This window comes from Dunckerocampus dactyliophorus, chromosome 10 (assembly GCF_027744805.1).
Source record: "Dunckerocampus dactyliophorus isolate RoL2022-P2 chromosome 10, RoL_Ddac_1.1, whole genome shotgun sequence".
Classification (NCBI taxonomy): domain Eukaryota; kingdom Metazoa; phylum Chordata; class Actinopteri; order Syngnathiformes; family Syngnathidae; genus Dunckerocampus; species Dunckerocampus dactyliophorus.
In genome coordinates, this window is record NC_072828.1 from 29,846,431 (window position 1) to 29,866,954 (window position 20,524).

The window sequence follows — 20,524 nt, forward strand, 5'->3', positions numbered from 1 at the left end:
TGGAAACGCAGTCACATTGTTTTCAACGACAAAGCGTTTAATTCAGTTTCTTCAGCCAATAGGCAATAGATCACTATTATTGTTATTATTTTGAATTGCTGTCATTCGTTTGTCGCAGGAAAATATCATTTAAAATGTGGTTAAATACATACGTTGTATGTTGTTGGCTATCTAAAGTTATACAATTATAACAAAAAGAAGCAAGGTGATCCAAACAACCGGAAATGTTACATCAGCGCTGAACCAGCTCAGAAGCGAGCGGATCGATTCACATACCGATACCAGGAGTAGTATCACAATCAGTATCGTGTGATGCATTCCTTATTTTTCAGTTCCATTCTATTTATTTTCACAAATATCCGTGTTTTTGTTAATATTGTTACATCGTTGTTATATTTACATATTGTTATCTTGTGTACAAACGTTTTTGGACACAGTATGGCTTTTTTGAGGGGGGAATCCAAAGGTTTTGCATGGCTGACTTTTTTTGCCCAAATAATTGTACGTAATTATTTATTTAGCTCATTACTTTATTGATATTGTTACATTGTCTTGTATTTTTGGATTTACCCCGTATATTGACTCAAAGCGTCTTGAGGAATTTCAAGTATCGTTAATGCTGTCTAGGTCGCTTGGTATCGATTCGATACCAAAATTAGCAGTATCGCCTATCGCTACGACTGACTGTGAATGTTAATGGTCACATGGTCAGACGCCCCTGTGATACACCAATCATCTCCACGCATTAGGTGTTGCCGGGCGCCGATTGGCTGACAGAGACAAGGGCCAAGCCGGTGTCGATGAAGGCTGTCCCCACTTCCTCTTGTGCGACTACGCTGTCGTTTGTACGGTTCTTCACGTTTCTTGGTCTCATTACGGGCCGCGCATAGCTATGGAGAATCACATTCAGGGCGACCAAAGTGACGTGTTTGCCGGCTTCAGCACGGCATTCAAGTCGTTCGCCACGGAGGCGATTCACGTGGGCCAGGAGCCGGAGCAGTGGACGTCCATGGCGGTAGTGCCGCCGATTTCCCTCTCCACCACGTTTAAGCAGCATGCACCGGGAAAGCACGCTGTGAGTAGCCTGCCATTTAGTCACAACCTACACATTGTTTATGACTTATGCTAATATGGGTAGGGAATGTTTTAACGTCAGTTTAACTAATCAGGAAAGGGTGTCTATATGGGGAGGGATTTAATTTTGAAAGGTTACAGCAAATGTAAAGTCACTTCCGGGGTCTTGTAAGTGTTCCTGATGCTTAATTTAAACATCCTTTTTTAATTTAAATTGCTTGACCACAGCTATTTGTCATGTCTCTTAAACACCTCCATACTTAGAGATTACATACGAATTTACAAATAAATAAATGACTGAGAATTTCCATATTCTCCAACCCAACACTTCTGCAGGCTTACTGACCTTTGACATTGTTTTGTCGCGCCTGGTATGCTTGGCCCTCGCAAGCGTTGCCTTTTTTTTTTTTTTACATGGGGCACACACTCCACTGTGAGAACACCTATTATATGTCATATATAGGATAGCTGTCTGTTTTCTTTGCATTTGCAAGATATAAACAGGTTCAGGTAGATGAGTGAGCCACTTATCAGCTTTGCTTCTGCACACATGGCACCGTTCACATGGATCCTCACGTCACAAATATTGAAATTTACTGATCTGGTGTATTTGCAAACAGCAAAAACCATTTACAAAGCAAACAACAATCTGCTACCCAGTAACAGCATTTTTTTTTTTTTTTTTTTTACAATTAGAGACGATAAATACGACCTCCATCTGTCAATTGTTACACATTCTCAATGTTTTTTCCCTCATCTGTTTAGAAAACTGTGGCATTTAAACACAGGACAAACTATCAGAAATTGTTGAAACATGGAGAATGCAACAATTATTGGATGATCAATTGTTTATTTGATTAATCAGCACATGATTTGGTATTCGATTCATTGTTTTTTTTTGTTTTTTTTTACTTGTAACAATTTCTGTTTGGATCATATTGATTTGGTTTGTCTTGGGCCGATTACCGATTACTCAATTAATCCAAAGAAGCTTCAGATTAAGTGACTAAGAAAATAATCGTGAGTTGCAGCTCTAAATCAAACCACTAAATGTTTGTGTTTGGTTCATATTGATTTGGTGTATCTGGGGCCTAACCGATTACTCAATTAATCGAAACAAGCTTCAGATTAAATTGAAGAAAAAGATCGTCGGGTGCAGCCCTAGACCAACCCACTAACTGTTTGTGTTTGGTTCATATTGATTTGGTTTGTCGAGAGCCTAACTGGTTAATCGAAACAACAAGCTTCAGATTAATCAACGAAGAAAATAGTTGCAGCCTTAGATTAAATATGCTCAGCTCCTTCCTACTTCTTTTTAAACATGTTTGACTTGTGCAAGGGTAAACATGTGATGTTTAAGGCCCATTCAAGCTGCTTTTTATTATTGCATGCAATACAATGTTTGGCCAGAATCCACATGTTCCTTCAGTACTTTAGTGGTTATAACTGAGCAGAGTTGCACAACCTTCCTCATCTGGACTGAATCAATAATAAAATCCTTGCATAATCCTGTGATTTATTACTACAGCACCCCCTCCCCAAAGTAAGTTTTAAATGTGGAGCAGACTTTGTAGTTAAGTTAACTTCATGCAGCCAATACAAAAAAATGCTAAAACACAACGCATGGTGTGCGTGTTAAACTACAACCGGATGCTGTGTTGCTTTCATTAGTGGTTAAGAATTAATGCAATGCTTTGAGTGATGTTTTTTTTTCTCTAAAGACCTGAAGAGCAGCGTCATTTATGCTCATGTAAACTTGCCTCAAGCAAACAAAGAAGTTGTTTTCATGCCTGATCCTGTTTTATACAGGGCTTTGAGTACAGTCGCAGTGGAAACCCGACAAGAAACTGCCTTGAGAAGGCTGTAGCCGCGCTGGATGGAGCCAAATACTGTAAGTGCCGCCACACTAATCCCTCGTTTATCACGGTTAATCGGTTACAGACCCGGCCGTGATGAGTAAATTTTCTCCCAAGTGAGATTCCTTATTCATAATTGGAATATTATTGTAGTTAGAGTGTAGAAAACCTGTTTACGACCTTCATAATATGGTTTTAACTTTATTTGAGCCCTCTAGACATGAAATAGCACCCCTATAGTCACCTTTACACTCCTATTACCCAATATACAGTAGTTGGCATAATAAGAGAAAATAAGACATAATATGGACAAGCCTAGCCTACGGTTTGTTTCATTTTATACGCTCACTACATGCTTATATAGTAATAATACCTATGTAGTTGTACATTATAATTACACACAACCACTAACCTGTGAACATATTGCAACTTGTTCGATAATGACGCTATGTAGACACGTGTACCCAGGCCTTTGTCTTCCAATGCGTGAATACAGTATGTCTTGCGAATGCTTTATACAGTGTATTTGTATTGTAGTTCATTTAGCCATTTTATGCTATTTTAAATGAGTATATTTGGAAAAAACCAAAGCGCGCAGGAGCAAGGCACAGTGGTACATGGGCATAGGAAATATGGCGTCTACACTGACAATACAACAATATCAACAATGTTACAAATGAACAACACAATCAAATACATCGGGAAGAATATCAATGTCATCACACTGGTATCGCGATATTTGTATCCATCCGCCCACCCCTGATTTCCAGTTGTGTGGCAATTGTAGACGATTTTGACTGAGCTTTCAAGGCACTCTGAATATTGTGTTCTATGGCTTTATCGACATGGAACCTACCACCGGAAAACAAAAAGTTTTTTCCTACCTTTTTCCGTTCTTCAGTAATCACCAGTAGAACAAAGGTAAGTGTCAGGAAAATATCAGTTCTCAACTAGAAAAGGGGGAAAACCTTTTCTTTTTGTGAAAAGATACATTTCAAGCATAACTTTCACTTTGACACAAATATGTTTTGCTTTTGTCACAGCTCAAATATCTAAACAACTATTCCAACATAAACAACACAAAAAAGGGGTTGTTTTACGTCAAAATAACTATTTATTTACAAATATACTAGGTCCCCAACTTACAAACACCTGACGAGCAAACACTCGCGGATACGAACACAAGCCGATTGGTCTATATTTTATTTTATTTTGCCTTGTAGTCAGTCGCTCAATCAGTATTTATACTGCTACTGTACATGCTTGACCAGTAGAGGGCACTGTGACACTGCTAATGGGACCAACAGAGGAAGCCATTAGAGCTAATGAGACCAACAGAGGAAGAGTTAGACGCTGGGGAGATACAGTGTAAAGCTAAATGGAAAGCTAAATTGTACAACCCGGACAGAGCGTGTGATTAAAGTTTATGAAGAGTTAATAGGCCTGCTTAATTCTACACCACCCACAGAACACTACCTCTTTTAGAAGAGTCTAACGACGACGACCATTTGTCCTTTTTTTCAATATCTCCTCCTCCAACTCCACCACAACGACGTATGCTCGACCACTCCTCTTCAAAGGTAAATAACATTTATCATTACGTATTATTATATCACTTTTCTTTTTTTCATTAATTATCCTGGTTTAATATTACTACTGCATCCAAACTCATATTTATATACATACGCATATACTGTATATGTATACACGTACATGTAGTACCTATACCATTGGCAATATTACCTTTTCCCCTACTTAAGAACAATTCGACATAAGAACGGTCGTCTGGAACCAATTGTGTTCGTTAGTTGGGGACTTAGTGTATAACACCATGAACTATCAATTTTCACATTTGGAACTGAACTATGTGTGTGCACATGTTAAAATGCTACACTCCATGCTCTCTCACTTCCTCCTTCCTTCATGTGTGATTTTATTATTTTTTTTCCATCTATGATCCCTGCCGAGCTCTTATTAAACGCACTTCTGCCGTTCTGCACTTGTGGCCGTTTTTATGGCTTAAAATTAGAGCTTAAAATAGAGCATTAACGGCGGTAACTAATATAGTTAATTAATTACGTTACATTTTTGTAGCGTAATTAACGCACACGCATCATGGCAAGCCACGGCTCTCTATTATGACAACAGAAGGCGGCACAGTGGAGCTCCCCACATAGTCACACGGTGTCTGACGCTCTTTTATAACTTTATTCTTACCCGAACACATCAACAGCAGTGCAGTTTCAACACCATGTACAGTATGTAGCTCCTACTCCAAACAAACACGCCTCTAGTCCATTCAGTACACCAACACTTCCTCATTGTTACGACACAGACTGAGAGATGCTTTCACGGACACTCCAAACATCACAACGACGTATTTATCGCGCATGTATGGGTGGTCTAAATGAACAGATTAACTTGATTTCAATTTTAAGTTTGGCGCTGTTAATACATACAAATAAATACATAATCCTGCCCTGTCATTTATCTTTCTTTTAATAAAGAAACAGTAAAAACACAGTAAAAACGGGCATATTTCAGACATGATAATGATAATGGTAATGGTGTAATTTATTTTGAACATGCATACAAGTTACATCGGAACACATCACATAGCTCAATTCACTCTTCCACATGTCCAAAAAGGAGTAGGAAGAAGCAAAGCTTATTTAATCCTACCCCCCCCCCCAAACCGTTTCACATCAACTGCAATACATTTGTTCACTTCCTGTATTCCAAATGTACTCTTTGCTAGTTTAAAATACATGGGAAATTGATAAGGTAATATGATAAGGTAATATAAGGTAACATAGCATGGCACGGTGTTTGATCATGAATATTTTGAAAATGGGGATTAATCTGATTAAAAATGGTAATCATTTGACAGCCGTACTTAAAATTGCTCTGTAAGTGACCCTTTTACCCCAAAAAAGCATAAAAGACATATAAATAGGTTTTTGGAGTCGGGCGTTCGAGATTATAAAATCGTATAAATACGCCCTTGGTATTGAATGAGTTAATGATGTGTTTTGGATGATGTTTATATTTGCTGCAGGCCTTGCCGTGGCTTCAGGGCTGGCTGCGACAGTGACCATCACACACATGCTGAAAGCAGGAGACGGGATCATTTGCATGGATGATGTTTACGGAGGTGAGTTCTTCCATGCGGGTGTGCTATGACATGACTCTGTTTGTGGTCGGATGGTGACTGTTGCCGCTTTGTGAATTCCAAGGCACAAACCGCTACTTCCAGAAAGTGGCCGGAGAATTTGGGCTGCAGATCGACTTAGTGGACTGCACCAAACCCGAGGTAGTCAAGGCAGCGTTGAAGCCCAACACAAAAGTAAGTGAAAGAACACTCCGGCAGCTTTGGACGTCTTCCAAGCAAGTTGGAGAAAACTTTGGTGAAAACTCGACTTGAGCACGATGACTCATGCTGAACAACTGTTGTTGTTGGTGTAGATGGTGTGGCTGGAGACCCCCACCAACCCCACCATGAAGGTGGTGGACATTCGGGCCTGCTGCGACTTGGTGCACAATCACAACAAAGACATTGTGGTGGTGGTGGACAACACCTTCATGTCTGCCTACTTCCAGGTGAGCGGGGGAGACGCACACGCGTGTGAAGTCCACTCAGGAAGTCACTCATTTACTCTTTTATGTCCTCTTTCAGCGCCCTTTGGCTTTGGGAGCAGACATCTGCATGTACTCAGCCACCAAATATATGAACGGTAGGTAGGGTTTATTCCTAACCTATTCTTTACTCTCAACTTTTAGAGGTTGTTGACCTCACGGACGTTGAAAGTGCAATGTGATGGTCCCCTTCAACTCGCATCGAACTGCAGACTTCAAACTGCATGCGAGTCTTTCAACGGTGAAAATCGGTCAAGTAAAACCAGATTTATTTATTAACTCATTCAAATCCAAAGACATAGTTATAGGTTTTTATAACCCCGAACGCCCAATCCCAACAACGTATTTATACGTCTACAAGCAAAAACGGGTGATGACGCAACTCCCCACTAATGGATTTCACTTCAGAGCAATTTTAAGCCATAAAAACAGCCACAAGCTGGCAGACGTGCATTTGATAAGAGCTCAGCAGAGATCATGTGGACGGAAAACTCACACATGACAGGAAGGAGGAAGTGCGAGAGCTGTAGCGTGCAGAAGGTTACGCATTGTAGGGAAATATTAACGCATGCACACGCACGTGCACATGTGCACAGACTTAGTTCAGTTCCAAATGTGAAAATTGTAAGTAGGTAAATGTGTTATATTTGTAAGTAAATAGTTATTTTGATGTAAAACAACCCTTTTTTGTGTTGTTTATGTTGGTATAGTTGTTTACATATTTCAGCTGTCCCAAAACCAAAAAATATTTGTGTCAAAGTGAAAGCTATGCTTGAAATGTATCTTTTCACAAAAAGCTGGCTTTCTCACTTTTTTAGTCGGGAACTGATATTTTCCTGAAACGTACCTATGTTCTACCGCTGATTTACTCAATAACGGAAAAGGGTAGAAACAACCTTTTTGTTTTTTCTGATGAAAGACAGGAGTCTGATCTTTTGTTTGGTAGGTTCCATGTTTATAAAGACATAGGACACAATATTCTGTGTGCCTTGAAAGCTCAGTTAAAATGGTCTAAAATGGCCGCTACTGTAGGGGTTGTCTTTTGAAAAATGGCTGGGACTGAATGAATTAATATTGTTCACCCTGATTGTGCCATTTTGTCGTCACCTTATTTCTCATTTGTAAGTACGTTCACCAACACATGGAGATACTGTATGCTAAGAAGTTATATTTATTTCAAGAAAAAAAACTGCATCTCAGCTTTGTGATGTAGGTGAAAAGGCCTATTATTAGTAGTGCTGTATATAGTCTTTTTAGTTGTATTGTTTTTTCCTTTAATATTTCAACCCTATGCCACTAAAATGACATTATTTTTCCTCATAATATTCCAAGTTTATTGTCATAAATGGGACTTTTTTCTTGTTAGAATACAACTTTTTTTGTCTTAATATTTTGACTTTATCTTGTTAAATTAAGGCTGTTTTTCCATATCCATCTTTGCTGTTTTTTATTTTTCAACTATTTCAACATTTTTGTTAGAAAGTTTTTAATCGTAATTTATTTTTTCTCATAATTGTTTTTCTTTATTCCCTTTATTTACTTTATTCTTGTAACGTTATCACTTTTTCCGCAACCAAATTATAACTTTTTGTTTAGTTTATTTCTCATATTATGCCTTTAAAAAATTTTTTTAAAAGTTTCTTTAATATTTCCACTCTATGCTACTAAAATGACATTGTTTTCCATCATAATATTACAAGTTTATTCTCGTAAAACTGACTTTTTTCTTGTTAGAATACAACTTTTTTTATTTTCATATTTTGACTTTGTTCCCATAAAATTACAGTAATTCCTGTCCATTTCTGCTGTTTTTTTCTTCTCATTACTCTTAATTATGACTATTATTATTACCGTTCATTCCCATCATATTTTTACTTTAGTCTCGTAACATTACTTTTTCCGCAACCTAATTTTAATTCATCCTAAACCTCAATTCATTTTGTGTTTCAGAATATTACAACTTTATAAAAAATATATTTTTTGTAATATTAACTTTATGCTACTAAAATGTGTTTTTTTTTTGTTTGTTTGTTTGTTTTAGTGTTCCAGTTCAATGATATGTTTAGACTGTGCTGTGAAGCATGAACAGCCGTTTGGTTGCAGAGGGAGAGGGTGGGAAAGGTGAGCCAACAGTGCCACCAAATGACGCAATGACGCACATCATGGCTTTGTGAGGCAGACACAGACCACGATCCAGGATGTTACATTCAGCTTTCTTGGAATGGGACACATCAGTTGTTGTGCACATAAGCTAGTAAATAGCCCGAAACCTTGCCTGGAAAGTAAATAATTATCCTAACAACTGTTTTACTACATATATCTTTGTGTTTGCTCACTTTATTCATTCATTCATTCAAATGTACAGTATTCAGTTCACGTGTGCCTTTTTGCAGAAATGAGTAGATGGGTTACACTTCCACCAGTCGCTCTGCAGCGCTTTAAAACCTGCAAATGCATACTGTAGAATGTGGAATTTTGATACCCTGAGGAAAATGAGTGATTGAAATGACCCTCGGGCGTGTGGACTGGACTGTAGCTTAACATGTCATCCATGTCCGTCTGTCATATGAAACACTGTGGGTGCCATTGCCAGGTCACAGTGACGTGGTTATGGGCCTGGTGTCGGTCAGCCGAGAGGATCTGTACGACAAATTGAAGTTCCTGCAGAACGGTGAGTGGGAAGAGCACATTTGACTTTGGTTTGTGCTCGATGTCGGTGAAACATTTGGCAAAAGCATTTGAACACAAGTGGAGGGTGTTTTTTAACTGATTCATTGGCCTCCTCGTTACAGCGTTAGGTGGCGTGCCGTCTCCCTTTGACTGCTACCTGGTCAACCGCGGACTGAAGACGTTACACCTGCGCATGGAGCGCCACTTCAAGAGCGCCATGGCCACTGCCAAGTTCCTGGAGGCGGATTCCAGAGTGGAGCGTGTCATCTATCCAGGTCGGGTGCGGCAACAGTACACCTGACCATACCGCTGTCATTTTATATCATTTCATATGTTTGTGTTATGAAACAGCTTTGCATGAATCTTCTATGCAGTGTTTGGAAATGGCTTTTATGTGCTTGTTAAGACAAAGTGCCCTCGGCACTCAGCGTTTTACAGCTGAATAACAAGGCTGACTCACACATCCTCACATAAGCTGTGTGTGTGCGTGTGCGTGCATGTGTGTGTGGTCACAGGTCTGCCCTCTCATCCCCAGTATGAAGTGATGAAGAGACAATGCACCGGATGTCCTGGCATGATCACCTTCTACATCAAAGGGAACCTCCAACATGCCAACACCTTCCTCAGCAGTCTCAAAGTACGTGTTTTTCTCTTCCAGCAACCACAAGGCGTCCTCGTGTTGTGACCTTTGGCGTTGTGATGTTTTGCGTTACGGCATTTCGTGTTACGGCGTATCATGTTGAGATGTTTCGTATTGTGGCTTTTCTTGTTGTGGTGTTTTGTGCCACAGGGTTTCGCGTTGTGACGTTTTGCATTGTGATGTTTCACATTATGTCGTTTTCGTGTAATGACGTTTCGCGTTATATTACAGCGTTTTGGTTTACGTCGTTTTGTGGTTCACTTTGTGACGTTTCGTATTGCGGCATTTCTGTTGTGGTGTTTTGTGTTACAGCATTTCGCGTTGTGACGTTTTGCGTTGTGATGTTGCACATTATGTCGTTTTGTGTTATGATGCAGTGTTTTGTGTTACGTCGTTTTGTGTGTCATGTGGTGTTTTGTGTTGTTTCATGTTACTTTATGTGTTACAGTGTTTTGCGTTGTGACGTCTCGTGTTATGACATTTCACGTTGTGCCATTTTGTGTTATGGTGTTTTGTGTTACGGTGGTTGACGTTTTGTGCTGTGATGTTCTACATTACGTCATTTCATGTTACTGCGTTTCGTGTTATGATGCAGCGCTTTGTGTTACGTCGTTTCACGTTACAATGTTTGTTGTGGCGTATTATGTTATGTTGTTTCACGTAACAACGTCTGTGGTCATGATGCATTCCCATTCATTAAAGGTCGTTAGGGTTTGAAGGGGGAGGAGCCAGCTGGCGCTGATTTTGCAGGCAGTGTGACGCTTTAGCGTCATGAAGCTTTAAGACTCTTCTAATTTCAGTCCTTCAAGGAAAAGGAAAGTGAAAGTGAAGTGTTGATCAAGTGGAATGGTTGCATGGTGGATCCAAGCTGCTCAAACGCTGCGACCTTCATGAATGTTAAAGATGGTGTCTTTGAACATGTGAAATGGGCGGTGCTAATTAAGCAGTGTAGTGGTCTTCCTCCTCCTGATAGGCTTGTCTCTCCCTCCCTTGCAGCGCCGCTACCAATGTGCAAGACAGTAAGGAAGTAACAAATTGTGCTTTTTTTTCCTTCCAGATGTTTGCGGTGGCTGAGAGTCTTGGTGGCTATGAAAGCTTAGCAGAGCATCCGTAAGTATCTGCCCAAAATATTCTAGTACTGGTTATTTGAGTCAGATTGTTTGATATCTTGTCATCAATGAGTTGCAAGGGCAAGGTAGCGCCACAAGAGGGCAGCAGAGTTTTATAAAAACGCCAACACTGAACTCATGTGAGTTGGGCGACCCCTGTTGGGAGAAGTCGGAGGTTTTGCTTCCCATGAGTGCATTGTTTTTAAATTGCTTGTGTTTTACCACCAGTGTGCGATAAAGTCATTATAATGATGAGTTTCTTCTACTAGAGAGTGAAAACAAACGACATCAATATCACAAGTGGAAAAAAAAAGATACTATGCTACCGTACATAGCTTAGCTAGGTTGTGACGTGCGCTTGTTGTTGTCCTCACGTCAGCATGTACACCCTCCTATTCCCACTCAGGGCGATTATGACTCACGTCTCAGTACCCGAGGAGGAAAGGAGCATCCTGGGCATCAGCGACACTCTGATCCGACTCTCTGTGGGCCTGGAGGACGAGGCCGATATCATTGCAGACGTGAATCAAGCGCTGGCCGCTGCTGTGAGTATCAAACAGACTGCGGCATCTGATGAAGGAAAACAATCTTTTAAACAACCAGGGTGACAAGCCGCTGCCAAACAAGGGATGCATTAGCACACTAATGCCTCCTCTTTCCTCATTCAGGCAATAAATACTTTGTACGTTATAAAAATTCACATTGCGCGTGAAGTGCGGGTAAATGTAATTTGTAAATGTCACACTGCAGAAGCAATTATGTGGGCTCTACCGTGCCAAAATTACCATCCTTTCTTACACTTGGACGTACGTCTTTGTCTTCCAGATTCTCTGCTGACACTGTCCTAAACTTTACACGCACCAAAAAACCTGTACAATAATCCCTCAAACTGAACTACGTGTGTGCACGCATGTGCATGCGGTTAAATGTCCTTTTACTATGTTGGGTAATAGGAGGGTAAAGGTGACTATAAGGGTGTTATTTTATGTCTAGAGGGCTGTAATAATGTTAAAAGCTGTACTTAGAAGGTCGTAAACAGTTTTCTACGCTCTAACTACAGAAACACTGTATTAACTTTATAAATAAGGTAGAGCAGGTCGTCCAGACACTGGAAGGTTGGCGGTTCAATCCTCAGTCCCTCCATCCAGTCACTGTCGTCGTGTCCCTGGGCAAGACACTTCACCCACTTTGCCTCCAGTACTGCCCACACTGGTGTATGAATGCGAATGAATGTTTGGTGGCAGTCGGAGAGGCCGTAGGCACGAATTGGCAGCCACGTTTCTGTCTGACTACCCCAGGGCTACAGATGTAGACTACCACCACCAGTGGAGTGAATGAATAATGGGTTCACTTCCTTGTGAAGCGCTTTGGGGGCCTTGAGAAGCCCTACATAAATTCAATCCATTGTTGTTGTTATCATTATTATTATTATTATTATTATTATTATTACTTGCTGTATGACCACTCAGTTGTTACTAGGCACGATTTGTGTGGCAAAACTTGTACTTGCCAGCCTTGCCCACGATGTGCTTTCGTGAGGGCTTTCTTGCCGCCTCACACAGCAGAGAAAGGACTAGGAGAGTTGGTAGGAATACAGACGAGACGCGTGAAGTTGCTGTAAAAATAGTAGTAGTACGGATTGTGAGGCACGTTTGTTTCTATGCGGCAATCTCGAATCTCCACAGTGCCACGGGGTGCAGAATCACCACGGAGCTTCCTCACGATGACAGGGTGACCTGGTTCTGATTCTAGCTGCTCTCAAACTGTGTGCGCTTGCACTTTTTTTGAACACCCGAAAAAGTCCAAATAAGAAAAGACTACTTTTGAAAGTGAAGATTAAGCATAAAACTCCACCGATGGGGGGGCGGAAAAAACCTCTGATTTTGCATTTATTCACTCGACCTATCGAAGTGCTGGCCTGGCCACGTCCAAATGAAGATAAATGAAGCCTGGAGGGGAAAAAAAGGGGATTGTGTTAGCTGGAGGGTGTGCTCCTTCAGTTCCTCAGTGAACATGGAGATGCAGAGCAACATTTGTGTGTTTGGATTCATCAAAGGCAGCAGATGGTTGCTCCACAAAATCCTCTTCTCAGCTTCTGTGCTCGCGTGGACATCTCTTTTGGCGTGTGCAGTGTTGCGCACCAATCGCTTCTCGTTGCTCGTCACGCCTTCCCTCAGAATTTTATTTCACTTGCAGGTCGGGCAACGTCCCGTCTTAGACGATTGCGGAGTTCGCATCTTCTCCTGCGCTCGTCCCCACGTCCCGAAAACATCACATCAGGCTGACTGGGCGCTCCAAAAGCAGGGGAGTCCAAACTTTTCCAGCGAGGGCCACATGGTGAAAAATGAAAGGATGCCACTTTGCCACTTTGATATTTTTGGAGAGCAGCACACGTAGATATGCTAAGAGCTTTGTCGTATAGGTGAAAAACCAACTTTCTTCTTAAATAATCTTTGGGAATGTTCTTCTCATAATATGATCACTTTATTCCCGTAATATTATAACTATTTCCCCGACCTAATTTTCCAAAAATTACAACTTTTTTTGTTTTGTTTTGTTTTGGCTCCTAATATTATGACTTTGCAAAATATATATTTTTTTCTTTTTTCTTCTTGTAAAACCCTTTTTCTCGTTAGAATGTGACTTCTTTCTGTTCTTATTTTGACTTTATTCTCGTAACATTATAACCTTTTCCAAAAATTACAACTTTATTTTCTTTGTTTCGCCTATTATGACTTCATTTTTGATTTTAGTATTTAAACTTTATGCTAGTAAAATGTTATTTTTCCCCATAGTATTACGTTATTCTCATAAAATTGCTACTTTTTTCTTCTTCTTGGAATATGACTATTTTTATATATTTTTGCTGAGGTTTTTTTTTAGTTTTCTTGTTAAATTACTGTGTAGAATTTATTGTATTTATCTTTAAGAAATTACAACTTCATTTTGTTATATTACCACTTTTAAAAATAAGTTTTTTTTTCCCTTTAATATCTCAACTCTATGCTGCTCATTTTCCCTCACATTATTTTGACTTTATTCTCGTAAAATTACAGCAGTTCTTTTTTCCATTTTTGCTGTTTTTTTAAATTTTCCAACTGTGTCAACCTTCTTTTTGTAAGTTTTTGTCTTGTAATTATGACTTTATTCCCATAATATTTTGCGTTTATTCTCGTAACATTCTAATCTTTTCCATAACCTAATTAAAAAAAAAAAAACAATGACAACTTTATTCGGTAGTTTTTGTTTCTCATATTATGGCCTTTTTTTCTTTGATATTTCAAAATGACAATATTTGTCCTCATAATAGTAGGAATAGTAGGAAAAAAATTGCATTTTTTTTGTCATTAGAACAGGACTTTTTTTCCTCTTAATATTTTGACTTTATTCTCGTGAAATTACAACTGGGTTTTTTTCTGCTTTTTTTTATTTTTTGTAATTTTCCAACAATTTAAACTTTCTTTTTGTAAATTTTCTTCTCATAATGATGAATTTATTCCCATAATATTTTGTCTTTATTCTCGTAAACTTTTTAAACCATTATAGTATTATAGTATCAACGTTGCTCATTTGCTCTTTTTGTTGTTGTTGTTTTGTTTTTGTTTTTCCAAATATCTCAACTTTCTTCTTAAATCATCTCGGTAAACATTCCTTTCCTAATATTATGACTTTATTCCCATAATACTATAACTTCTTCCCCGATGTTTCTCATTGTATGCTAATATATATAAAGTGCAATAATACATCATATTATATATATTTTTTCCAATGTTATGCTACTAAAATGACATTAGATTTCTTTGTGAAATCACAACTTTTTGTATACTGCTGTATACTGCTCAAAAAAATGAGAGGAACACTTGGAAAACACATCAGATCTAAACTGGGGGGAAAATGATGTTGAATATGTTTCCTGATAATAAGTGGGTGATGTATTAGTAACAAAATGATGCCACATCATTTGATAGAAATGAAAATGATCACCCTATAGAGGGGGGGAATCAAAGACACCCCAAAAATGAAAGTGAAAAAATGATGCAGCACACTGGTCCATTTAGCTAAAATGTCATTGTAGCAACTCAAAATGATTCTCAGTAGTTTGTGTGGCCCCCACGTGCTTGTACGCATGCCTGACAACGTGGGGGCATGCTCCTAATGAGATTATGGATGGTGTCCTGGGGGATCTCCTCCCAGATCTGGACTAGGGCATCCATGAGCTCCTGGACAGTCTGAGGAGCAACCTGGCGGACCTAAACATAATGTCCCAGAGGTGTTCTATTGGGTTTAGGTCAGGTGAACGTGGGGGCCAGTCAATGGTATCAATTCCTTCATCCTCCAGGAACTACCTGCATACACTAGCCACATGAGGTCGGGCATTGTCGTGGACCAGGAGGAACCCAGGTCCCACTGCACCAGCGTAGGTTCTGACAATGGGTCCAAGGATTTCATCCCGATACCTAATAGCAGTCAGGGTGCCGTTATCTAACCTGTAGAGGTCTGTGCGTCCTTCCAGGGATATGCCTCCCCAGACCATCACTGACCCACCACCAAACCGGTCATGCTGAATGATGTTGCAGGCAGCATAACGTTCTCCACGGCATCTCCAGACCCTTTCACGTCTGTCGCATGTGCTCAGGTTGAACTTGCTCTCATCAGGGAAGAGCACAGGGCACCAGTGGTGTAGTTGCCAATTCTGGTGGTCTATGGCAAATGCCAATCGAGCTCTACGGTGCTGGGCAGTGACCACAGGGCCCACTACAGGACGTCGGGCCCTCAGGCCACCCTCACGGAGCCTGTTTCTGATTGTTTGGTCAGAAACATTCACACTAGTGGCCTGCTGGAGGTCATTTTGTAGGGCTCTGGCAGTGTTCATCCTGTTCCTCCTTGCACAAAGGAGCAGATACCGATCCTGCTGAGGGTTGAAGGACCTTCTACGGCCCTGTCCAGCTCTCCTGGAGTAACTACCTGTCTCCTGGAATCTCCTCCATGCGTCCAGGTACCGCAGTAATGCCCTGGTCCAGATCTGGGAGGAGATCCCCCAGGACACCATCCGTAGTCTCATTAGGAGCATGCCCCCACGTTGTCAGGCATGCGTACAAGCACGTGGGGGCCACACAAACTACTGAGAATCATTTTGAGTTGCTACAATGACATTTTAGCTAAATGGACCAGTGTGCTGCATCATTTTTTCACTTTCATTTTTGGGGTGTCTTTGATTTCCCCCCTCTATAAGGTAATCATTTTCATTTCTATCAAATTATGTGGCATCATTTTGTTACTAATACATCACCCACTTATTATCAGGAAACATATTCAACATCATTTTTCCCCCAGTTTAGATCTGATGTGTTTTCGAAATGTTCCTTTTAATTTTCTTGTTAAATGATATTTTTAGAATGTGCTGCAGGCCACAAAAAACAGCTGTGGGCTGTCAATGGCACCCAGGCCGCACTTTGGACACCCTTGCACTAAACTGTCCATTGGTGTGAATGTGATTGTTTGCTACAGGACTGTGATCTATCTGTGGCGCTGGGTTGCATAATCGTCCATTTTTATGGACTCTCTTGGAGATAAAAAGTGAGTAAAAATGATAAACAAGTCGCGGGCCGCAGGTGGCCCCTTGGGCCGGACTTTGGAAACCCCCGTGCCAGCGCTAGCATATCGTTGTGGCTCACTGAAAGATGCTGGATGTCTTTTGGAGGCGTCAACGTGTCTGCTTGCAGCAAGTCAAGCAAAACGTGTTACGTAAGGAGGAGCACGTGCTTCCATGTCCGTGCAGCAGACTTCTATCTCTGAGGCACAACCCTGCTCTCCTCAGGACTCCTGCAAAATGTCTGCAACATTTTTGCCAAGCCCATTTCGAGCAGATAGAGGTGAATAGAGACATATAAGTAGAGCGTCTGGGCTTCTGGGGGACGGGACCTCTGATGGGTGAGGCGTTTAATCGGACCAGACGGCGTCTTCCATTGCAGCCAGCGAGCCTCCTTGTTTTTGTTTTTTTCCCATTATTAGCTTAAAGCTGTCAAACATGACACAGAGTCGATTACCCATGATTACTGACCCCCTGAATAATGGACGCACCTGTAAAAATCCCTAAAAATGCCTGGTTTTGGTATGCTAAAACATTTTCCTGTGAGGGCCACATAGTGAAAAATGGATATTGTGTAAAGCAGCACATGTAGATATGCGAACAAGTTACATATAACGAATTTCATCTCAGCTTAGTCATTTATTTTATTAGTATCAACTTCACTCTTTGCTCTTTTTTTCCCTTTTTTTTCAACTTTCTTCTTAATTAATCTTTATATTTTTTCTTCTAGTAATATTATGACGTTATTCCCATAATATTTCTGCTTTTTCCTCAATTTTTTTTCCAAAAAATTACAATTTGATTTTGTTTTGTTTTGTTTCTCAAAATATTGCGACTTTGTAAAAAAAAATATAAATAAATAAATACATACATACAAATGTTCTCTTTTTTTTCCAATATTTCAACCCTATGCTACTAAAATTACATTTTTTTTTCTCATATTACGCGTTTATTCTTGTCAAATTGCAATTTTTTTTTCTTGTTAGAATACAACTTTTTTCTCGAAAAATTCCAGGTGGTCTTTTTTTCCCCTTTTATTCTTCCACTTCTTTGTAATCTTTGTCATTTTTCTTCTAGTAATATTATGACTTTATTCCCATAATGTTTTTACTTTTTCTTCAATTTTTTTCCCCAAAAATTACAACTTGATTTTTTTGTTTGTTCCACATAATGTTTCATGTTAATTGTGGGGGGGGGAGAGTATTGTTCAATTCTTTTAATATTTCAACCCTACGCTGTTAAAATGACATTGTTTGTTCTCATGCGATTACAGGTTCATTCTCGTAAAATTGTGACTTGTTTGTCTTGTTAGAATACGACTTTCCTCTCAATATTTGGACTTCATTCTCGCAAAATTACAACTGTTTTTTTCACCCATTTTTTTCTATTTCTTTGTGATTTTTCTTCTAGTAATATTATTTGTACTTTTTTGGGGTACTTTTTCTTAATTTTTTTTTTGTTGTTTTCCAAAAATTACAACTTGATTTTTTGTTTGGACTTTGGTGAGAAAAAAGTATTTTTTCTTTTAATATTTCAACCCTACTGATAATATTACGGGTTTATTCTTGTAAAATGGTGACTTTTTGTCTTGTTAGAATATGACATTTTTCTCTCAATATTTTGACTTTATTCTCGCAAAATTCCAGCTGTTTAAAGCGTATTTGATTGTGGTCAAATCGAGATGGAATTATGAAAATGTCTGCCTGTTGCTTTGTGGGGATTATTCCTGACTTTTGACTTCCCGTCTTCCCTTTTCAATAGCATCCAAAGACCAGCGTGAGTGTCTGAGGAGATTCAAGAAGAGGAAGGCTGCCAACACCAAAAAGAAATCATCTCCCGTCAGACAACAACAACTTCTTGCATGCATAAAAAAAGGAATCATACTGAGTCATGTCTTTTTTTTACCAGGGATGCTCCGATGGATCTGTCATCGATTGGTATCGGCAGATTTCCGTAAAAAAAAACACATGATCGGCTTATGCCGATAAATGTCCTTCAACGCAGATCACAAAAAACGATCGCGGTGAAGTGGTCACATGACATGAACGTGCACGTGTGTCGTGTCACGTAGGGCTGCCGACACCCGCACTGACCCGTCTTTGTCCAGTATCGTCGCGAGAATCAACACTAGTCTGTAAAACCTCCAACGTTTGGAGTTTGACAGCTTGACACAGGCTACGCCGATCCATGCCAGCGTGTCTGATCACTCCCTTGACAAATCTATTGATTGGTGCTGTATTACGTCCAACAATCTTCAAAACTTTATTTGTGTGCGGTTGTTTCATGAACATAAAAACAATCCGCCCAAACGTTTATTTTTTAATAACTGCCTATTGCCAGGGGCACTTGGAATTGTCTAGCGGCGCCCCTGACCAATAGCACTCGTCATAAATCAATTTTAAAAAGTACAGTTAATCCATGTGATCGGTATCGGCCGATCTCGCTCGTGGATGCGTGATCGGTATCCGAATCGGGAGTATAAAACCCTGATCGGAGCATCCCTACTTTTTACTATTCATGCGGCTTTTACTAGTAACGGCACTCTTATTTATCTCGGCTGGGTTGACTTTTGTTTTTGTGTTTTAAAGCGCTTTGAAATGATCCAAAATGACGTCAAGAGTATGTTGACTGACGCCACCTGCTGTTGAAATCGCATAACTCTCCATCTTTCCTGTCAAGCATCTGATTAAGAAATGCTACTCTTTTATACATACACGATGTTCACACCGCAAACACAGCGCATATTGATTGTGAAATGACGTCATGTACTGTGCATGATGAGGATGAGTGTGTCTGAGACAGCCATTATCAATAAATGAGTGGCATGTATTTGCGTGTTGTCTTCATGTTTTTTAAAGAAAATGATACATATGACCAGCTCTGCGCTAGCAAAATGCAACATTTCACAACACAACAAAAGTAATACTCAGGAGTGCAACAAAAAATTCACGCTTCGGTTTGGTATTTTTTCCGTCCAAAGCAGACCTTTTCATGCCGTTTTTTAGGGCCGTCAATCGATTAAAATATTTAATCGCGATTAACTGCATTTTGTCCACAGTTAACTCATAATTAATCACAGGTAGAAATAAGTTTTCATCTATAAGTAGAGATTTTTATGCCGATATTGGCATAAAAATGTCATATCTGTTTATCGGTATCAGGTTTTTCCCTATGATGAAAACCGATCATAAATAAACTCCTGTATGTATATTGGCCTACGGGCTCCCATACTTGCCGCCATCGAGGCATCCAGCAGCGCCAATACGCGGAAATGCTTCGTCACATCCTGTGTCATTCCTCGCAGTCGGAACTGGGCTCGATGCGTCGAAAAACCACGGGCGTGGGTGTGCCGCAGATAGCGCCGACGTTAGCGCTACGCCGGCACGACGTCGTCGTCTCTGTCGTCAGTCGACATTTTTACCCAAATGAGGAGATTCGATTCACAACGAGACAGGAGTCGAGGTTGGTGGCACCAATCGGTTTACTCTCCACTCAACTCGACAACAGGCAACAATTTGTTAGCAATAGCTAAGCGGCTACAACAACCTCATCGCCCGGAAACGGAAGTACACTTTTTAGATAGATAAATAGATACTTTATTCATCTCCAAGAGAAATGTCTAAAACAATATTGGGGTGTTAATTCCCTGACAGGAGGTATGTGATAGGTGTCCCCAACCACCTGGTGGTGGGAAACATTCAGGTGCCATGATAAAAACAACACAAACGCACAAAAATAAAAAATGAATTAGTTTAGTTTAGTTTATTAAGGACAGTGTGAAATTTCATTAAAAAGATGTCTGCACCAGATTTAGCTCAGAGTTAATTTCCATCTGCAGTCCTCGCATCATAAAAAATACAAATACAAGAAAACTAATACAAGAAACTACATATACGTAAATACCGGGTACAAAAATGCAATAAAGTGCAATGCAAATACAAGAAACCAC

At 39.9% G+C, this 20,524-nt stretch overlaps 1 protein-coding gene across 1 annotated transcript; it reads left to right on the plus strand.

Annotated features, from left to right (window-relative positions):
- Positions 1-795: 795 nt before the first annotated feature.
- Positions 796-19,404, plus strand: cth (cystathionase (cystathionine gamma-lyase)). The gene is made up of 12 exons (XM_054790788.1): positions 796-1,075; positions 2,884-2,965; positions 5,989-6,084; positions 6,167-6,276; positions 6,396-6,530; positions 6,607-6,664; positions 9,160-9,237; positions 9,359-9,511; positions 9,752-9,873; positions 10,934-10,986; positions 11,392-11,530; positions 18,337-19,404. Exons 1-12 carry the CDS (start codon positions 893-895, stop codon positions 18,361-18,363), a joined length of 1,236 nt encoding a protein of 411 aa, XP_054646763.1. The 5' UTR covers positions 796-892; the 3' UTR covers positions 18,364-19,404.
- Positions 19,405-20,524: the final 1,120 nt, after the last annotated feature.